Source organism: Tursiops truncatus, chromosome 6 (genome assembly GCF_011762595.2).
Source record: "Tursiops truncatus isolate mTurTru1 chromosome 6, mTurTru1.mat.Y, whole genome shotgun sequence".
In the NCBI taxonomy this organism is placed as follows: domain Eukaryota; kingdom Metazoa; phylum Chordata; class Mammalia; order Artiodactyla; family Delphinidae; genus Tursiops; species Tursiops truncatus.
In genome coordinates, this window is record NC_047039.1 from 60,560,641 (window position 1) to 60,573,404 (window position 12,764).

The window sequence follows — 12,764 nt, forward strand, 5'->3', positions numbered from 1 at the left end:
ACACAAAAGTTCAAAAGTAACTCAACTACAAAATCGAACTAGAAATGCTTTCTATGGTCTTTTTATATAGAATATTCTACGTTTTTAAAAAGTAGGCATCATCTATATAACACAATGCCACTTTCTACTTATGTTTACAGAAAATGCAAGGTATTCTGCACAAAAAAGGAAAACTCTTGATTTGCTCAAGCTTTCACAGTGCCTAAATGGGAGACAGGAGCAAGCATTTATGAATAAAGCCGAAGATTATCAACTCCATAGCTTTTACAGATTAGGAAAGAAAAGAAAACAAAACCACTTTAGAAGTAGTTTTTTTGGGCTGTTTTTTTTTTTTCTTTTTGTAATCCACAGGGGCTCTTGAGCATGAACACAATTAAAAATGCCCAGCAGAGGAACATGAGTAGGAAGAGAATGGGCACCTAAACAGACCTCCAGGCAGGACCATCCCCTGGTCACAGTAAACAGGTTCTTCAGAAGCAGTACTTCAAAGAACCAACACAGAGCTAGTTCCAGAATCCTGGTAACAGTGAAGATATAGCTGCATCACCTGGTATGAAAAAGATCTCAAGTTCACCTAATAATAGTCAGACTGAAGTGTCTAACTTCATTAAGACAAGATGTATAGGATTCCTTGCCCCTTCACTTCTTCAAGACTGCTCCTAAGAGTACAGAACGTCAGATATCTAACAACATTAGGGGGAAAAATCCCCAAAATAAGCACAGGCACAATTTTACTGGATGGTTTAGGAATACATAATTAGGTTACACAGCTAGAAAGAGAATCAACATGAAGACCATAATGGTCAGGAGACTGGCTACCATTAGGGGCATGGAAGGGAGTGGTGAATGAAAGAGGCACACAGGTGTGCACAATGTTCTATTTCTTGACCTGGATGGGATCACACAGATGTTCATTTTATAATCCTATAAGACTAGTTTTATGTCTTATGAATTTTTTATGTTATTGTATTTCATATTTTAAACAAATCTGTACTATCAGGACCATCAGTTTCGGGATTTTTTAAAATACTAACTCCCATACCTACTGCCCTCCCCGCTTCCCTAGCCCCCAAAGAAGTGAACGCATCATTTCTTTAAAGGGGCTGGTAACTTCTAGAAGACTTAGTGGTGGTCATCAACCCGACCCATTCCTCACTAAGAAAGGCAAAACCATGTCTCCAAGAAGGGGAACAAGAGAAGGAATACAATCTAAAGATCTATACTTTATAACAAGATCTATACTTTAAAAACAAGGATTTTTTTTTTAAAAAAAATCTCAATAAGCAGTTTCACTTAAAAGTATTGTAATGCAACTCAAATTCTAGAAATATTAGTCTGCTTAAATAAATTATGACACATCTACATACCAGAACACTCTGCTGCTATAAAATTAATAAGGATTTTTTAATATACTGATATGAAACATCTCCATAGTATACTGAGTGGAAAAAAAGTAAGATGCAGATGGTCTTTGCAAAAGGAAAAAGTGTGTACTTGCTTATTTATGGGAAAAACAGCCCTGAAAAGAAACACAACAAACCAACGACACTGTTTGCTTCACAGGGAAAGAAGATTGGGCAAGAGACAGACAGACAAACAGAGACAGACTTTGTAAACCATTTTGTTCCCTTTGAATTTCATGTCATGTGTACGCATTTTAAAAAAATACATAAAAATTAAATTGAAAAATACAAATAAAGGTATTATAACAATTTAAAGAGCCAATAAACAATGCTCTCATTAAATAGCCTATGAAAGATATTTATAATACAATATAGCCATTATTTTTTTAAACTGCTTAATTACATAGGGAAATGTTCACACTATATTAAGGAAAAAAATTTTAAGGGATATATACAGTGTGACTTCAATTTCGTTAGAGATAACTAAAAGGTAAGACAGCAAACTATTACCACGTGAAATTAGGAGTCATTATTTTCATCATTAAATCCAAAAAGGTAGAAATTACATATACCCAAGTCTCAGAATAAATTAAAAGATGTCTGCTCACTTGAAAATAAGGTACATATAAAAAATTTACGTATTTTATGTAATTATGCATAATGTGATAGATAATAAATTATATTTTAACTTAAAGAAATATTTACATAACATCTTTCCTAAATTATGAATAGGTCAAGAAAAATATATTAAAGAGACATATCAATTTTATCAAAATATATGGGGGTCTACAAAAGAAAAACTTACCACTGTAAACACTTTAGTAATTAAGAAAAAGAAAAGCAAGAGAACAATGAACTGAGATTTTAGAAATGGAACAAAATTTCAAGCTAAGAAATAAATGACAATAATAATCTCAAAAGAAGAGATAAACAAAATGGAAAACATAGCAGAAAAAAAGCTAATTCATTGAAAAAAATACAACACAAATCAATATCCTCATTCATTTGTAAAAGGAAAGAAAATGTGAATTAATAAAATAAAAAATATAATTAATACAAAAGATTGAAAGCTTTTATGGTAGACTATTCTCTATTATTTACTGACACATTTGGAATTAAAATGGATGGTTATGTAAAAAGATAACAAATCAAAACCGATAAAACAAATTTTAAAACAGGCACAAAAAGATAAACCCAAAACAAAGGGAATGCAAATATTTATCAAGTAATAAACAGAAAAGAGCACTGATGAAGTTATTTAAACATAGGTAGAGGAAGCTTCCCTGGTGGTGCAGTGGTTGGGAGTCTGCCTGCCGATGCGGGGGACAAGGGTTCGTGCCCTGGTCCGGGAGGGTCCCACATGCCGCGGAGCCGCTGGGCCCGTCGGCCATGGCTGCTGAGCCTGCGTGTCTGGAGCCTGTGCTCCGCAGCGGGAGAGGCCGCAACAGTGAGAGGCCCACATACCGCAAAAAAACAAAGGAAAAAAAAAAACATAGAGTACATAAATTGTGACGTATTAATAAAATGTAGTATCATGACACAGCAATGTAAATCCACAAACTATCGCTGCGACAACAAAGATGCATCTCACAGAAACAATACAGAATTAAAGCCAGACACACACAAAATACGTACTCTATGACTCCACCTATATAAACCATGGTTAATATTTTAGGAACCTAATCTATGGTGTAAAAAGTCAATTTAATGTTTATGCTGGGGATGGGAGGAAATGGTGTGACTGGAAGCAAGCATGAGAGGGGTTTTGTGGGTTGCTGGTCTTGTTTTATTTCTTGACATGCATAATGGCTACCTGCGTATATCCACTTAGTCATAATTCATCAATTCATTAAGCTTGTGCACTTTTCTTAATGTGTAGTATAATTTGATAAGTTTATTTTAAAAAATCAAGTTCAAAGTAATAACATCTTTTAAAATATGAGAAAAGCAAAGAAACCCAATCATCTCTCAAATTTACCATGATATTAGAAATGTGATTAAATATACCTCAAAAAAACACAGTGTCACTACAAGGAAGAAATAACAATTGAGGGAGAGGCTATCTTACCAATTAAGCAAAAGGATTTCACACACTTTGATTTGACCCCACATTCCCATTTTTTATTTTAAAGCATAATTTTTGACCTGCCAATTCCACATCTAGAACTCTATCCCACAGAAATAGAAATATGCTAGACTACTGCACAAAAATTTTTTTTACTGCTGCTTTACGTATAATAACCATCACTGAAGGTTACTTTTTTGCCCCATACCTTCAAATTTTCCTAGATATTTTATTTTGCTTATGTAAAAACCTGTAAAAGAAGTGAACTCAACAAAGGGCAACTTATTTCTCTGATTTATGCTGTTTTTACCACCTTCAAGTTTCCTATTTGTATCCAATATCTTCAGTTCTAGTCCTTTCCTTTCTCTAACCTAACCTTTCTCTAACCCTAAAGCACTAGAGTATTTCCTCCACCTCAGGAAATTACTAAAGATGCAGCAGGACATTACACAATAATAAAAGGGCCAATCCACCAAGAAGACAGAGCAAGCCTAAATGCACCAAACAACGAAGGTGCAAAATATATAAAACTAAAACTGTTCAAACTGAAAGGAGAACTCAACAATGCCATCAACCAACAGAATCCAATCAACATTTATAGAACACCCAACTCACAACAGCAGAATATACATTCTTTCCAAGAGCCCATGGAACATACATGAAGATAGACCAAATCTTGGGCCATTAAAAAATATCAACAAATTTAAAGTAATTGAAATGAATACAGAGCATGTTCTCCAAACATAATGAAATCAAACTGAAATCAATAACAAAATGGTAACTGGAAAATATACCCACACTTGGAAGTTAAACAACACACTTATAAATAATCCATGGATCAAAGAGGAAGTCTTTTTTTTTTTTTTTGTGTGTGGTACGCGGGCCTCTCACTGTTGTGGCCTCTCCCATTGTGGAGCACAGGCTCCAGACGCGCAGGCTCAGCGGCCATGGCTCACGGGCCCAGCCGCTCCACGGCATGTGGGATCTTCCCGGACCGGGGCACGAACCCATGTCCCCTGCATCGGCAGGTGGACTCTCAACCACTGCGCCACCAGGGAAGCCCTCAAAGAGGAAGTCTTAAAGGCAAGAAAAAACACACTGAACTGAATGAAAATTAAAACATGACATATTAAAATTTGTGGGAGACAGCTAAACCAGTCTTGAGAGGGAAGTTTATTGCACTAAATGCCTACGTTAGAAAAGAGAAAAGGTTTCCAATAATCTGTCTCACTCAACTTAGAAAAAGTACAAAATAAATCCAAAGGAAGTGAAGGAAATAATAAAAATAGCAGAAACAGATGAAATTGAAAACAGAAAAATAGAGAAAAATCAGTGAAACAGATGGCTCTTTAAAAAGATAAATAACATGACAAACCTCTAGCAAGACTGAAAAAAAAAAAGATACAAATCAACATGAGGAAACAGGGAATATCACTACAGATCCTGCAGACATCAAAAGAATAATAAGGGAATACTATGAACTCTACATATATAAAACAATTTAGATGAAATGAACCACTTCTCCAAAAAACACAAACTACCACAACTCATCAAATGAAATGGATAATTTAAATAGCCCTATCACCATTCAGGAAATTGAAAGCATATTTTTTAAAACTCCCCAAAAAGATATCTCTAGGCCTTTATAGTTTCATTGGAGAATTCTACCAAACGTTTAAAGCACTAAAATCAATTCTACACAATCTCTTTTAGAAGACCAAAAGGAAACTGTTTCCAATTCATTTGAAGCTAGTATTATTATAGTTTAAAATACCAAAACCAGACAAAGACAGTACAAAACAGAAAACTACAAATCAGTATAACTTATGAATATATACCCAAAAATCTTTAACAAAATGTTAGCAAATAAAATCCAGCAATATAGAAAAAGAATTACACACCATGAACAAGTGGGGTTTATTCCAGGAATGCAAGGCTGCTTCAATATTTGAAAATCAATCCATGCAATATACCATATTAACAGACTAAAGAAGAACAATCACATGATCACATCAATTGGCGCAGAAAAAGCATTTGACAAAATACAACACTCATTCACATACACACACACACACACACACACACACACACAAATCTTAGAAAAATAGGAATAGAAGAGAATTTCAACTTGATAAAAAAACATCGAAAAAAATATACAGCTAACATTATACTTTGTGGCAAAACAGTGGACACTTTCTCCTTAGGATAGGGAACAAGGTAAGGAAGCTTGCCCTCATTACATTTATTTAACATAGTCCTAGAAGTCCTACCCACTGCAATAAGGGGGAAATAAAAGGCATAAAGTTCAGAAAAGAAGAAATAAAACTGTTCCTATTTGCAGATGACATGACTGTTTACATAAAAAAATCCCAAAGAATCTAACAACAACAACAGCAAAAACACACACTTAGAACTTTTAAGTAGGGGACTTCCCTGGTGGCACAGTGGTTGAGAATCTGCTTGCCAATGCAGGGGACACAGGTTTGATCCCTGGTCCAGGAAGATCCCACATGCCATGGAGCAACTAAGCCCGTGTGCCACAACTACTGAGCCCATGCGCTACAACTACTGAAGCCTGCACTCCTAGAGCCCACGCTCCACAACAAGAGAAGCCACCACAATGAGAAGCCCGCACACTGCAACAAAGAGTATCCCCTGCTCGCCACAACTACAGAAAGCCTGCACGCAGCAACAAAGACCCAATGCAGCCCCCCAAAAAATGAACTTGTAAGTAAATTCAGCAAGGTTGCAGGACACAAGACAAACATCCAAAAAAAATGAATTGTATTTCTATATACTACCAATAAACACATGGAGACCAAAATTTAAAATTAGATACCCTTTACAATTGCTCAAAGAAGTTGAGCAATTGTAAAGTAAATTACAAAAGTAAATTAACTCAAAAAAGTTAATTTACATTTAGGTGTAAATTAACAAAACATGTACAGGACTTATATGCTAAAAACTACACAATGCTGATGAAAGAAAACAAAGATCTAAATAAATGGAGAGATATACTATGTTTATGAATTGGAAGACTCAAATACAGTAAAGATGGTAACTCTCCCTAAGTTATCATATAGGTTTAACACAGCTCCTGTCAAATCCTAACAAGATTTTTTTGTATAGATGAAGACAAGATTATTCTAAACTTTATATGAAAAGGCAAAGGAACTAGAATAGCTAAAACAATCATGAAAAATAAGAATAAAGTTGGAGGGATCAGCCTACCCAAATTCAAAATTTATTATATACATATAGTAATCAAGACAGTTGTGGTACTGACAAAGGGATAGACATATAGATCAGTGGAACAGAACAGAGAATCCAGAAAGAGACCCACACAGTATGCCCAACTGGTTTTTTACAAAGGTGCAAAAGTGATTAAATGGAAGAAAGATAGCCATTTCCACAAAGGGTGCTAGAGCAGTTGGACATCCATAGGCAAAAAAAAATGAACATCAACCTAAGTTTTAAACCTCATACAAAAAAAATTAACTTAAATATAAAATGTAAAACTATAAAACTTTTAGGAAAAAAAAGAAAACCTTCAGGATCTAGGGCTAGGCAAACAGTTCTTAACACCAAAAGCACAAGCAATAAAAGAAAACTTTGATAAATTCTATTTCATTAAAACTTTCCCTCTGCAAAAGACCATGTTAAGAGAATAAAAAGACAAGCCATAGAGTGGGATAAAATACTAGGAAACCACATATTTGACAAAGGACTAGAATACGTAAAGAACTCTCAAAACCTAACAGAAAAAGAAAACAATCTTACTAGAAAATGGCAAAAGACATGAAAAGTTGTTTAATATCATTAGCCATCAGGAATATGCAAATTAAACGAGAAGACGGCGTACACACTAATCAGAATGGCTAAAATTAAAAATAGTGACAACACCAAATGCTGGCAAGAATGCAGAGAAACTGAATCATGCCTACATTGCTGGTAGGAATATAAAATCTCCACTTATCATTAGTATAGTCGTCAGGCCTCCCCCAATTCTAGTTATCAACAACTTTGAGTCCCAAACAATACTGAAATAAAGTATAGGTGCATCCTTGTGGTATAACAAGAAATGTATTTGGTCTTTGTTCCTGGCACAGAGCTCCTAAAACCCCTGAAAGCTCCAGAGCCACAGGAGTCTCTTTTAAGTTATTCATATACAGAGGCCCTTTTGAGCACACCTGACTTTATGCTATGAGTTGACTTAGGGTGGAGCCCCTAGACAGCCTCAGGATGGGGCCAATCACCAGAAAAACCAAATGATTAGAGGATTAGAACTTTCAGTCCTACTCACTGACTTCTGCGGGGGTGGGGGGGTGTCAAGGTGTGCCTAGAGATTAAGCCCTATAAAAACTCTTGAACAAGGAGAGAACTTCCAGGTTGGTTAAAAAAAAAAAAAAAAAATCCACATTCTGGGAGAGTAACAAAACCCCATTCCACAATAACAGAAGCTCCTATTTCAGGACTCTTCTGGACCTGGCCCTATGTACCTCTTCATCTGGCTGTTCATCTGTATCTTTTATAATATCCTTTATTGTAAACTGGTAAATGTAAGTAAATGTTTCCCTGAGCTTCGTGAAACATAATTTTAGCAAAATATCAGATCCCAGGAGGCGGTCTGGGAAACCAGAGGTATGAGTGACCTGGACTTACGACTGCGACTTGTGACTGGCACCTGAGGGGGTGGAGGGCAGTCTTGTGGGATTGAGCCCTTAACCTGTGGGATTTGATGCTATCACCACCGAGACAGTGTCAGAATTGAGTTAAATTTGTAGGACACCAGTGAACATCCACTGAGAATTGGAGAATTACTTGGTGTGGTGAGAAAAACCCACACATCTGGTGTCAGAAGTATTGAAAGCAGAGGATAAAAATAGTTTTCCCTTACAATCCTCCTTTTAGAAGATCCAATTTATGAACAGCCAGATTTATCCCCAAAACAATGTATCAGTTTGCCAAAAGATATTTTACCTTTAAGGATCTCTGTGTGGCACATTTTAAAGGATTCTTTTCATTAAAATTCCACTTACCCCTCCTTTTTCAGTATCTCATCTGCTTAAGACCAAATAACTCCTCTCTCCAGTTTCACAGCGAGGCTTAGTCATGTGACCTACTCAGGGACTTGGGTAGCAGCAGTCCCGCGTCCTAACTGATAAACCAGGGCTCTTGCCCAAGTCCATCATTTCTGTATTCCCACTTCAAAAAATTATCATTCTTGTGGAATTCTTTCTTATCCAGAAAATGTTAACTCAACTGAACCCTGCAAGATACAGCCCTCATGAAACCCAGAAACAGAAGCACTTTGGACAGCTGCTTTATAATCTGAGGAACACTCAAGTCCACCAAGCAGTCAGATGGGAGAACAGGCCTTCCAGGCTGGAGCTGGCTGCCGTCTGTTTCCAGCTCTGTCACTGACTGGATATTCAACTTCACCAGCTATCTTACTTAACTATGTCTTGCCTTTTTTACCTTCAGTAAAACAGCAACAAAAAAAAATTTATTTCGTCCTCACTGATGGAAAGAGTCTAATGAGACAATATAATCCTTCATGTTCCTCAAGAGTGAAGTAAAAATTACACATGTGGCTGCATAATTAATAAAAACCATTCCAGGATCATCTTTCTTTGGGATTCAAATTCTTCTCATTCTTTACAATTCCTCTTTCAAAGGAAGCAGTTTTATTTAAGAGATTAACAAATCTGTCAGAAGTCACAGAGTCTGACCTGTGTCTCATCCCCTTCTGAATCTTCATGCAGTTTTCTTAGTACCTCATGCTGCTATTCCCAACCATTAGGGATACAAGGAAAAGAAAAAGGTTAATAATTAAGTCTAGTAGACCAGGGTTTTTCAACATCAGCACTGATATTTTGGACAGAATACTTCTTTGTGTGGGGAGCTGTCCAGTGCACTGTAGGATGTTTAGTGGCATCCCTGGGCTCCACCCACTAGGTGCCAGGAGCAGCCTCCCAGTTGTGACAACCAAAAATGTCTCCAAACACTGCCAAATATCCCCTGGGGAACAAAACTGCCCCTGGTTAAAAACCACTACATTATACATATAAAACACAAATATTTGGAAGCCATCACCTAAAAGGAAACCTTTAGACTGAAAAGAAAACAGAAAAGACGTAATTCTCTTTAAATATTTGAAAAGTTTCCATATAGAAGCAGGAAAAGATTTCAAATATCAGAGAATAGAACTATACCAGTGGACAGAAGCTACATAATAATAAAATCAGCTCACATCTATTCTTCCTACACGCCAGGCACTGTTGAGTACACTTTCAAATATTATTTAATCGTCACAATAACCCTCTGAAGTCAGTAGTATTGGCCCCACTTTACAGATGAAAAACTGAGGCTCAGGAGGTCCAACAGCTAATAGCAAAAGCAGAACCCCATCTCAAACTGAGATCTAACTGAGCTCAAGCTCTTAACTCCCAAGCTACTATGACCATAACAAATGAAGATTTTACCTCCACATAATAAAGAAAATGAAGAACTTTTTGACTTAAAAGCTGTTTCTTTCACCAACAATGATTCCTGCAGCCACCATCTCAATCCTATCCGTTCAGATCAGAAAATCCATAGAGCTTTCCTTCATAACCTCAGGGGAAGCCTCTGCTCTAACTCTGCTGAGCCCCTTTACAACTTCCTACTTCAAAGTACTCAGGCTACTCTCTCAGCTCTTCCTTAGAAAGCTCCTCAAGAGTGCGGCAACTAGCTTCTCTCATTTACAACTCCACAAAGCCTTGCACATGCTGGGGCTCAATAAACCTTTTCTGAATGACTGTTCCAGAGGTACCACCCCCACCCTCCAAAGCTCACACCAGAGGCGATATTTAAGCAAGCACCTTCAGGAGATATAATTCTTGCACTTGAGCTGAAGATTTTTTTGCAAATGCTGAGTTTTTTCCAACTCTCAGAATCTGAGTCAGGAAGAGTCAGAAAGGAATATGACAGATAAGACAGTCCGTTGGCTACATGTCCAATCAAGCTACCACAGACTCGTTTGACTATGATCACATATCATGTGTCAGGGGCTACATGTATTTATGTATATGTGTGCATGTATATACACTTATACTTACACTTGGGTATGTATACAAAGACACATATATATGTCTATGAACGCCTGTATATACGTATACCTCAGTTCCCTCTTTAGAAATTAAGCAAATGTCTATAGTGTTCCTGAGGCCTTGAATCCAGCCAAGGAAGTCTAAATTAGGAGTCTCTTTTTTCCCCCTAGTATATTAATAAGGTAAGGCAAATAAGGCTATACACAGTATTCCTCATAAAATACCAGCACATGTGCCAACCAGTACTACCTTCCCCAGGTACCAGAGTCTGGTATCTTTTCAGGAAAATGCCAAGTGGCCAAGCCCCGTTCATGTGTGTGGCAGTGAAGAGATGCTCATGAACAGTGCACGGGGGAGAAAGGGAAACATCACTAAATTGTATCTTATGGGCACTATATTTCCATTAGAAATTGCAGGTCTCCAGGCTAAAGTACTTCTATTTCTCTTTTTTAAAAAAAGCTATTCCCAGTGTTCCACAGAAGTAGAAGCCTGTCTTCTTACCACAACCAGCTAGTGGTGAGTTCTCTAGGCTAATTTAGGGGTGAAGGGGAGAGTTGGCTGGGAAGGCCAGAGAGTAGAGCAGTCAAGCAATTGCTTTGCCCAAGGGCCAGACTCAAAATAAAGGCAAGGAATGTTGAGAGGAAGAGCACCTGGCATAAACCATGCTAGGGGTCCCTCAACTTCTTCAGTGTTTTTGAGCAGTACAGTGAGGGCAGTAACAATCATGCACCAACACAAGCCTTTGTTACTGTCACCTGGTTCCTCTCCATGGTACAGAGGTTCATCTGATTCTTTCCTTCCTAATCTTCTATCTCCATCAATGACATGGCATTTTCCGCTTATGTGCAACCAATCACCATTCAAGAGAAGCAGAAATGTAACCATCCAGAAGGTGCATTCAGACTGATGATGAAATAGGCTGGCCACCTTGTACAGGAGCCAGTGCAAAACTAAACACATCAACAGGGCCCAGAAAGCTTTGAGGACCAACCACAAACCCTCTCCTCCTTCAATTTGCAGATAGGTTTTTCCTTTTTTTTGTTGAACTGATTTTCCCAATTTGGGATAACCAGACAGAAGCTTTTAAATATATGAGTCATTTCAGGGGGCCAGTTGAAACTCGGAGACAAATCAACTTCATATAGGTTTAAATGGGGCCTTATTTTTCATCTATCCACCTTCGCAGGGCAAAAAGAGAACTTGGAAGCCTATAGTTTAGCACTTGTCACCAATCCTTTACTAAAGTCCAGGCAATTAGGCCCATGATTGTTAAAATTTTATCTCAAAGCTCCTGTCCTGCACAAATCAATCACAGACACTGCTGAAAAAAAACACATAATTTTAAAAGATTCTTTAATCCACACCCAAGGAGATGTGTGGGGGCTGCCGAGAAATCATGACGACAGGGACAGCCGGTGGTGTCCAAGGGGGCAGCTGCTTCTGAGACCTGTTTTGGGACGGGACAAAACCAACCAGTGGTACTTTTCTCTCCAAATTTCTCTCCATCTTTACATCTGCCGATTCACCACATTTCGGTCCAACAAACTGTTTTTCTCCATTGCGAGGTTTACAGCGAGAGCAAGAGGGACTCAAGACAAGCGAGGGGGCGATGTCTGGGATATGTTGCAACACGTAAGGCTGAAAAACGTGTAGCTGTTTACTACCAGCTCCCGGGAGACGGCGAGCGCCGAGCGCAGAAGAGCTCAGCCCCTGGTGCGCGGCCCCGCCTCCCACACAGCCTCCTGCGCGTTCGTTCGGGTGTGGGGGCGACACGCAATGAGCCCTCCCCAACGCGCCCCGGAGGCTCCTTGTGCGCCGGCCCCCAGGGCATCAGCTAGGTCTCCCTTCGCGCCCCACGCCCACGCTGCGCGCTGCCCGCCCCGGAGTTACCTCGGAGGCCGGGGTTGTCGTCTCTGGCCCGAATCTTTCGGATTTTGACAGGGCGCCCGCTCAGAGTAGACAGGACCAGACGCTGGCGCAAGAAGTTGCAGCCCGCGTAGCTGAGGGAGTGCGCCTGGGTCGCCATGTGCACGCCCTCTGCAACGGCGCGGGCGGCCGGGGCGAGGCGACTTTGGACGGGCGCGGGTATCGCGGCGACGGCGGCGACGGCGACAGCGGCAGTGGCGGCCCGGGCTCCCTCCCGCAGCCCCGCAGCCCCAGGCGCGTCCACGTGGTTTGGAACAGGAAGGGAGAGAGACGATACAC

At 39.0% G+C, this 12,764-nt stretch overlaps 1 protein-coding gene across 6 annotated transcripts in view; it reads right to left on the reverse strand.

Moving 5' to 3' along the window:
• LOC101334791 (tyrosine-protein kinase JAK2) overlaps positions 1 to 12,764 on the reverse strand; it is a 376,440-nt gene that overhangs the window by 334,684 nt on the left and 28,992 nt on the right. Inside the window, exon 1 of one of the 6 annotated variants that reach the window (XR_012332509.1) lies at positions 12,450 to 12,752. The exons of 3 other annotated variants lie outside the window; for them this stretch is intronic. Coding sequence is in view for 2 of the 3 variants with exons in the window: in XM_073806151.1 (XP_073662252.1) it covers positions 12,450 to 12,585 (136 nt within the window). In the remaining variant the exon portion in view is untranslated. Of the gene's footprint in view, positions 1 to 12,449; positions 12,753 to 12,764 lie in introns of those variants that run through there. 2 more of the 6 variants (XM_073806151.1, XM_019934788.3) reach the window with 2 other exon arrangements.